At 35.3% G+C, this 9,095-nt stretch overlaps 2 protein-coding genes across 3 annotated transcripts; one reads left to right on the top strand and one right to left on the bottom strand.

Moving 5' to 3' along the window:
- Positions 1-325: 325 nt before the first annotated feature.
- Positions 326-4,215, bottom strand: LOC134653714 (large ribosomal subunit protein mL46). Of its 2 annotated transcripts, none has more exons than XM_063509110.1 (6): positions 4,066-4,215; positions 3,633-3,801; positions 3,229-3,362; positions 2,468-2,610; positions 1,475-1,600; positions 326-523 (listed from the first exon to the last, which is right to left on the bottom strand). In XM_063509110.1, exons 1-6 carry the CDS (start codon positions 4,124-4,126, stop codon positions 377-379), a joined length of 780 nt encoding a protein of 259 aa, XP_063365180.1. In that variant the 5' UTR covers positions 4,127-4,215; the 3' UTR covers positions 326-376. The 2 variants fall into 2 exon arrangements, with proteins under 2 accessions (XP_063365180.1, XP_063365186.1); XM_063509116.1 differs by having other exon boundaries at positions 2,468-2,607.
- A 657-nt stretch (positions 4,216-4,872) lies between these two features.
- LOC134649669 (large ribosomal subunit protein uL6) lies at positions 4,873-7,595 on the top strand. The gene is made up of 3 exons (XM_063504511.1): positions 4,873-4,970; positions 5,180-5,429; positions 7,247-7,595. Exons 2-3 carry the CDS (start codon positions 5,189-5,191, stop codon positions 7,576-7,578), a joined length of 573 nt encoding a protein of 190 aa, XP_063360581.1. The 5' UTR covers positions 4,873-4,970; positions 5,180-5,188; the 3' UTR covers positions 7,579-7,595.
- The last annotated feature ends 1,500 nt before the right edge of the window (positions 7,596-9,095 follow it).

Genomic DNA, 9,095 nt, shown 5'->3' with positions numbered 1-9,095 from the left:
GAAGGATTACATTATAGAACTCGAACTATTCCCATAGTAAAAATCGAAGCACGTTCGTATTTTCCAGTCGCTATGAATCTCAAAAATGTTTACGTTTTATTTTTTTATTTGCAGTCTGCCTCTTTCGCACTCGTGAAATGTTCTTGTACATTCGCTTCCCTTTTTCTCAGTTTTTCTTATACAATTTAATATCTGATATAGGTATATTCGAAATATCCAACAGAAACGTAGATTGAATTAAATCCCATCAAACCCAACTCGGCCATTCGATTTCAACTAAAAACCGTAATTAAATTAATCGAAACGATCAAAGAAACAACAGGCGCGTGATCAACTAACTTTATTACCTATATACTTAATTACACTATTATGCACACTAAAACCTCTCTTCAATCAGGAATTCCCGGAGCGAGCTGGTGTAGCGCGGGGGGAGGGCCTGCCTCAGCTCGGCCCTGGTCAGCCAATTAGCTTTGGCTTCGCTGGCCGCCGAGCCGCTTTTGTAATTGGAGTAGTAGAAGAACACCTGCAAATCGTTAAGTTTGGATATTATACCTACATAATGAAGAGGCTATAGGCATTTATTAAGAGAATAACGGAAAATACTTGTAGATCTACATTAATCTTTAGTTATGTTGAAGAGAGTAAAGCATATTGAATAACTTAGACATTTTGTTAGCTTTTGAACATGTGAGCGAGGAATGTAAAATTTGTTCAAGAAAGTTGGCCTCGCGTAATAAAACAACTCTATAAAGTAGGCAAGTTCGGTTTCGGGACGGACGGTAAATAATTAACGAAGAGGAAATTATTTTAATTTTTCTTATTCGTACCTACGGAATAATTCCTACCTACTATCTTCTAGCTAGTTAATTATTTTTATAGGTGAATTGTATCTTCCATTCATATTCCAAATTTAAATTATTAAAAAAGAAGAAAATAAAGAGTAAAGACTTACTACTTAGACATTCAGAAAATAATCCTTTATCATCAGAGGCTCATGACGAAGCTCCATAAAATACACAAACATAGAATAAACTACACACTTCCAAGCTACCTATATTTTTTTTATGGTCTTGTGTTTATTTATATTTTGTTCATTACACCTATTATTACATTATGGAATTATTAGTACTTATGTTATATTTTCTCATTTGAATGAATGAATTAACATATTACATCAAATGAAAAATAAACTTAGTAGGTACCTACCTTTGTGATGATGATAACATGATCACAGCCTCATTTCTTTTTTTATGCCACTTCATAAATATTTGATTTATTTTATTGTGCAAATAATTGATTTTCTAAATAGATACTTAGTTTATTAAAATTAGCCATCACTTAAAACCGAGAATCGGAAAATACAATAATATTACGACTATAATGGCAGATTTTTTACAAAACAATACCATAAATTTAAATTCATTTTAGGGCCTGCTAAAATTATGTCATTGTCGTTATAAATTCATAAACTTACCTTGGCGCCTACTTTCCCGTTGATTTCCGTGGGATATTTGTACTTGTAGAACCCGCACGGCGCATTGGAAAGAAACTGTACTTTGAAGTCTGGCCCGCAGTGCTCGGCAACTATTCTTTCAGCGGTCTGAAATATTAAACAATATAATTCTCATTACTGTCTCATATTGTTCTCATTACTGTACTTAATACACCAACTTCCACTGTCATTTGACAGTGGAAGTTGGTGTATTAAGTAGGTATACGGTTTTCGCATTGTTGTTTAAAGTAATAACAGAAAACTTAAATAAACTTTAGGTATAACTCATAGTTGGAATGTGATGAGTTGATGACAACTAGAGCTTAAAAATTATTATTGGCACCGAAAAAACGCAAATACATTAAAATACTGAAAAGTGGAAGAGGATTGACCATATTCGACATATTGGCTGATTCATTCTAGATTGTAATCTTATATTATACCAACAAATACATAATTAAACCGATCAAGTGTGAGTTGGTCTAAAAAAACCAATTAAAACTTATGCAAATTGTGTGATTGTACAGAACCCTCAGAGCACAAGTCTGACTCACACATAGCAGGTTTTATATACGTTTGATTTTGAACCCTATAACAAAACTAATTAAATTCATATTTAAGAAATCCTGCTTGATAAAATGATTCTTTTAATATACCTACTTAAAGATAAACAAGGCGTACCAAAAACTTTCCCAAAGCATAGATTGTATACATATATAAATGCCTTGTGTTACTATAAATATCTGGGAGACCGAGCTTTGCTCGGAAAAGTAATAAAAAACTCAAAAAATAGCGTTTTCCCAGAGATAAGACCTAGCTAGATCGATTTTTCGCCCCCGAAAACCCCCATATACCAAATTTCATCGAAATCGTTAGAGCCGTTTCCGAGATCCCCGAAATATATATGTAAATAAATAAATAAATAAACAAACAAGAATTGCTCATTTAAAGGTATAAGATTGAACATAGTGTAACCTGTCTAAGGGTCTCTCCTTCTTTCCAAAGTCCTTGAGGTAGAATGTGTTTCTCATCTTTGCCTAATTTGTGATTAGTAACTAGAACCAAGTGCCTTTGAAGGCACCTGTCTAACGTAGTCTTGTCACCCTTTTTGTCCGCTTCTAAAATAAAATAAAAATAAATAGTTGTCATAGCCTATGTTTGTAAGTAAAAACGTAAAATGATTACTTAATGAATTAATCTATTTCAGATTTTAAGATGATTAGGGATTAGCAAACCCAGGACATGCGGCTCTTTAGACCTGCAATTGTGTGACACTTCAAGATGCTCAAAAAATGTAAATGTAGAGGAATTAGACTGCTAAAATCAACTTCGGTGTCTCTCTAAGATACTTAAAACTGATGGTTTGTATATTTAATTTTACAAACGGGTCTACCGCAATATAATTTCATTGTTTTTACCATAAATTCCGACGTTTCAGCTAAGTTGCACCAGCTGTGGTCACAGACGGTAAAAACAATGAAATTATATCGGAGTAGGGTTGTGTGTGAAATTAAATATGTGTACAAAACGCGAGAATTTAAAGTGTTTCTACTGTGGTTATCTTTTTTATTCAAAAAGTTTGCTAAAACCTAAGCAAAATATAATAACTGAACACACTCAACTTGCTGTATCATGGGATCAATTAAGCCCGATATGCAAGTATGTGACTAATTGCTGCAGCACAGATGTTAACTTTTATGCCCTTATACTTTTAAAATTTTACAAAACATGTGTACCTGTAACAATGTCAGCAAATTTGAATTTGGCATATTCTTCATTAGATGCATCCTCAAAGTCTTGCGCAGTGATCTTGCTCACTGCATCGGGGTCCACATCTGCAGACTCATTCTTCAGGAGTTCTGCTTGGATTCTAAAATGTACAATACAAACATCTATTAGTATTTTAAATTACAAAGTAATACTTATTGAAATTATTTAATCAAAATTGTAGATCATAACTCTAAATTGACATCAATATGTACCTATATAAATATATGTTACATAGGAATAAATATATTTATCACAATAATTAAGCTGTGTTTGTATATCTCTAGAGATATTTTAAAACACTTAACTTTTAAATGATATTGTAATTAATAAAACCTTCAGCTTGTATAGACAGAGACAGAATGTAACTTACTTATCAGTTTCACGCCTCAATTCATGGTCCGATTTAAGGCTCTTCTCTATTTCTATAGTGTTAAGCAAAGTTTTGTACTTTTTCTGGATTTCGTTGAGAGGTGACGTGACTACTGGCAGCCTTTCAACACATACACTCGTAACTAAATCCCATGACGAGTTAGACAAGCCTGTCAAAAATAGTTATTGTTGGTTAGTGTAAACCAGCTAGATACATTTTTGCAATTTATTTACCTTTCACTTTAATGTCTATAAAAATAGGTGCAAAATTCTCGAATAAGCAGGTTATAATTTTATAATATTGAGTGTTAATCATCATAAGTACTTAATAGAAAAACTGAATAGTCTATTGAATATATTGGACACAACTTAGGCAACATTAAAATTATATTTACTTCAACTACTTCATTTTATAAGTTTAAAATAAAACTAACCTCTACCAAACAATCTTTGGCAAACTTTTAAATCAGGATGTAACAATTTTCTCATAAACATCCTGTGCTTTTCAGTTACACAAAAGTGTAAAATGAAATCTTATAATGAAACTGTATTTAATATATATTTAATTTATCGCAAAACCAAATGACAATTTATATGCAATTTATATTCAATTTATGTCACAGTGACAGCCAGAATGACAGTGATTGATAGTAAACATATTTTTCTAATTAATAAGATAATATAAATGAGGAACAATTTCATTTACAAAAATTAAATAAGATAAAATTTTTGTTTATATTATTCTGTATCATTTATGATTTTTAATTAATAGTTCTATAAAAAGTTGTAACAGACCACCGCACCACACCGCAACCTTGGTGCGCCGCACCCATAAGTGGGAGCGACAAAGGGACATCTTTTAACATTATCTTAATTATAGCCGGTCAAACCAGTTTGTCAGTAGAAAAAGACCCGAAATTCAAATGTTCTATGGAACGAATACAATTACCCTTCGCACCTACATTTTTTTAAATTTGCCGTTTTTTTCTACTAACAGAAATGGCTTGATAGACTAGATATATATATAGATGGTCAAGCAAATCTTGTCAGTAGAAAAAGGCGGCAAATTTGAAAAATGTAGGCGCGAAAGGATTTCGTCCCATAGAAAATTTGAATTTCGCGCCTTTTTCTACTGTCAAGATCTGGTTAACAAAGTATATTTTATACTACTCTTTGGTCTAAACTGGCTATCAGAAGATTTGGGCATGTTTGAGCCAATTCTAAAACTGTGCGATTTATAATATATTTTTAACGCATTCTGTGGATTTGACGTTTACACTATATTTATGACTGTTGGTAACACTCTTTAGCCCTTTTCCGGCTCTCTGTGTCAAAGAAAGTAAGCAATTTTATATTTTGCTGTGATAAATCCATTAAAATCTAGTAAAATATTAACAATTATCGATATACAGTGATACATTTTAGTGATATATTAAATTTCCAAGATGTTCCACATAATATTTATTTCACAAGTGACCAAAACGAGCAGACTCAGTTGTCAAACACGTACAGAGGTTAGGTTTATATTAAACAACATTTTATTTTTAGGCCTTCATCATGAAGCAAATCGTTGCAAACCAGAAAGTGAAAATCCCTGAGGGGTTGACTGTTCACGTGAAGTCGCGGTTGGTAACAGTTAAGGGACCGCGAGGAGTTCTCAAGAGAAATTTCAAACACTTGGCTGTTGACATTCGCATGGTGAACCCACGACTCCTGAAGGTTGAAAAATGGTTCGGCTCCAAGAAGGAGCTTGCTGCCGTGAGGACAGTCTGTTCCCACGTTGAAAACATGATCAAAGGTAAATAAAGTTTGGTTTGTTTTATACTTACGCTAGTAAACCTAGAAGTCGATTTTTTAGCACTGATCTAACTTTGATATAAAAAAATATATATAATTATATTAGTTTCTCGTCGATAATTGTTTATTTTTTTTTGTAAAAGACCAATATTAAATATATTATAATACTTCAACATTTGAGGTTATGTTCTCCTCTTGAATAAACTGTTTGCGGTGCCCTACAGGGTGTCATGTTGTACACAATTCTATGCAATAGGTTAAGATACAATGTGATATGCAATAAAGATTATGAGTATGAGTAAAGTTACATTACTAATGGAATCCCCTGTAATATTGAATGACTTAACCTCCTAAGACCCAGAAGCATTTGTTTTGTTTTTGAATTTGAAACCCTTAGTTACTCAATGAAAGTTCAAAATATTTTTTGGAATATGCACAAAAATAGGGAATACTATTAGCCGTATTGGACTTGCCTTGTCATGAAATAATCTTAACTCATATCCAACCAATACTATCAAGTTCAACTCTGAATAAATTTTACAAAAGCTTTTTTAGTTACAGCATTTTTTCTTAGATTAAAAAAGAAATAAGAAGAATTAGTTGTAGAGAATCTGATGGTTTAAAAAATCAGGCCAGTAGGAATCATATTTTGTTATCCTTTGTCACTTATTTCAGATGTATTCCATTTCAATGAAGAAGAGTAGTTACTTAAAAAACATTTATAGTCTAAAAGTACAGCACTGAGGTAATTTACACATAAATACATGCTAAAATCATAACCCTTCCTCTAATTGTGGAGTTGTAAGTGTTTAGGTCTACAACAGGGGTCACCAATTAGTTTCTACAGGGGTCCGGTTTTTAAAATAAAATGACCATCATGGTCTGTTTCTACTTGAGTTTATTAAATAAGTAATAAAATAATATAGTTCAGCAGTTTGGATCCAGACCGCGGTCCACCGTTTGGTGACCCCCGGTCTATAACTTTCAAACTGGAGGTTGTGAGTTTGATTCAAATTCTTACATGTAACATAATTTACATGACTAGTTGCCTAGTACATATTTATAAACCATACTACTACCTACCAGATAAGATCTACCTAAGTACCTAGTCAGTTCAGTGTGTTACTCTACACTACAGAGCTTTTCAGAAAAAGTATCAGTGCATATAATTTTTGTGAGGAATAGGGAATATTACGCGAAACTCTGCGTAGGGGGCGCCACTTCCACAATCGGTCACAATCTAATGGTCTACCGCAAACGAGAGAGGAGTCGACATTTTGTTATCTAACCTCTTTATCACTCTTGCATATTCGAGCGATAAAGAGGCAGATAGCTGAGTTTCGATTTCGCGTTTTCTGGTAGGCCCTTTGTAAACAACCCACCTTGATGTATCATTGTCATATTTTCAAAAAACAGCACATATGTATAAGTTACTCTAAGGTTTACGAAAGGCGCTAGTGCTGCACCCTGGCGGCAAAACATTGCAGTAATACTCCCTATTCACAAATCACAACTAGCCCACCTCTAATCTAAACATGTACGTGCAGTACCCAATCTGCACTGGACTAGCTGTAACCCAAACCATTTAATGCTTGGCCAAGTACCATCAGACAGGTCATTATACGCTTGTTTGCCACTGATGTGGTTTAAAAAGAAAAAAAAAAACAAAATGCAAGCTAATGTCTTATTCATGACATGACTAATCATCATAATTATTCCTGGACCCCCCTACCTACGTATGGAAAGTCGCACCACATACCCATACTGCTAGGCATGAGAGGCATGACTGATACTAATCCGAATGTATCTTTATTCCAGGTGTCACCAAGGGTTTCCAGTACAAGATGCGTGCTGTATACGCCCATTTCCCCATCAACTGTGTCACCACTGAAGGCAACAGCATCATTGAAATCCGTAATTTCCTTGGTGAGAAGTACATCCGGAGGGTAAAGATGGCACCAGGCGTCACTGTTGTCAACTCCCCCAAGCAGAAGGATGAGCTGATCATCGAAGGCAACTCTCTCGAGGATGTTTCCAGCTCGGCTGCCCTCATCCAACAGTCTACCACCGTCAAAAACAAGGATATCCGAAAATTCTTAGACGGTCTTTACGTATCTGAGAAGACTACGGTTGTACCCGATGAGATATAAGGACATTAAATACTAAATACAGAATACAGTCTTTTTACTAAAGGAAATCTGTAGTTGATTCATTAATATGATTATTTTACAGTACATTATGGTGCTACTTTACTGAACTAGTTAGTGGAGTAATTAGCAGTTTAAGTGCCTATGTCAAAAATGTAAGTATCATATATGTACTGTAATCGTTAATTTGCGATACAAGTGCGGAAAGTAGGAAATGCGCAACGACTGGTGATAAATTAAAACGCGACCGAAGGGAGTGTTTTAATCGACACGAGTTGCGAAATTTCCTATTCGCACGTGTTTCGTAAGTTTTATATGGCCCTTTCAATTTTCGACATGCAAAAAAGTAGCACCGTGTAAAACGTTATACGATACACGTGCGTATAGGTAATTCACAACTCGTGTCGGTATAACACTCCATTCGGTCGTATTTTAATCGACACTCGTTGCGAATTTCCTACTTTTCGCACTTGTATTGTAATGTACTACCGCAATAGGGAGCGTGTCTAAACTAGGGGGCAGCACAAGCCCCCTGTTTTTGGCGCGAAGTGTTACGAGTATCTCGCAGCGTCTCGTCACCGCTCCGATCCAATCGGAGAAGGGAGCAGCATGTACACACTCGGTCTCGGGGTCTCTCGACGAGTGTGTACCAGTGTGTGTACAACTGTACAGCATGCATTAATGTCAAGTTTATGCTTTCAATGTAGCACACAAGATGGCGCAGAATCTACAATGCACAAAAAACGTACGTGAACTGTAGAGGGCAACACTTGCTTTGGCGTGAAGTGTCAATGTTTAGTTTATGTTTGCGATTCAGGCCACAAGATAGCAGACCCTCCAACGTGAACGGACCCTACTTTTAGACTAGATTACTTTTTCACGTGGGTATAAAATTTAAGTACCTACATTATTTGGTAAATTGCGGCGAGGTAATGTCGAGCACGACGTCGCTGACGACACGTGTCGTGGGAGTGGGACAGTTGTACATAGTCAAACCGTGATGGCTAAATGCTCAAAATGACTATACATACTTATCGAACATGAAACTTCAAGTGAAAGCTGAGGGCCTACCGCGAACCACGTTCGACGTGTTGCCTCTCTGTCGCACTTGTAAATTCGTACGCAAGTGTAACAGGGAGGCAACACATCGAACGGGGTTCGCGGTAGGCCCTCTGTGGTATTGAGTTGTCAAGGCAAACTCGAGATTTTGCCTTGCCGCAAACCTTTATTTTGCTTTCTCATAGTTATTGTCTGTCTTCCTCTTGTTTTTAATCTATCTAATATCTTTAAACGAGCAATTCTTGTAATACCTTTGAACGAGCAATTCTTGTATATTTATTTATTAGCGGTAAGAGAGTGCGACTTGTAATCTGGAGGTCGCGGGTTCAAACCCCGGCTCTTACCAATGAGTTTTTCGGAACTGACGTACGAAATATCATTTGATAATTACCAGTCTCTTTTCGGTGAAGGAAAACATCGTGAGGAAACCGGATAATCCCAATGTCTAGTTTACGCTCTGG

This window comes from Cydia amplana, chromosome 1, assembly GCF_948474715.1.
Source record: "Cydia amplana chromosome 1, ilCydAmpl1.1, whole genome shotgun sequence".
NCBI lineage: Eukaryota > Metazoa > Arthropoda > Insecta > Lepidoptera > Tortricidae > Cydia > Cydia amplana.
Note: the sequence above shows the minus strand (reverse complement) of the source record. Positions and strands in the feature narration are given on the sequence as shown.

Coding starts and splice junctions, on each gene's coding strand:
- LOC134653714 (XM_063509110.1), bottom strand. CDS start 4,126: ATGTTTATGAGAAAATTGTTACATCCTGATTTAAAAGTTTGCCAAAGA. Junction 2,611..3,228: donor ATTTGCTGACATTGTTACAG/GTACACATGTTT, acceptor ATTTTATTTTAG/AAGCGGACAAAAAGGGTGAC. Junction 1,601..2,467: donor AAGGAGAGACCCTTAGACAG/GTTACACTATGT, acceptor TTAATATTTCAG/ACCGCTGAAAGAATAGTTGC.
- LOC134649669 (XM_063504511.1), top strand. CDS start 5,189: ATGAAGCAAATCGTTGCAAACCAGAAAGTGAAAATCCCTGAGGGGTTG. Junction 5,430..7,246: donor CGTTGAAAACATGATCAAAG/GTAAATAAAGTT, acceptor TCTTTATTCCAG/GTGTCACCAAGGGTTTCCAG.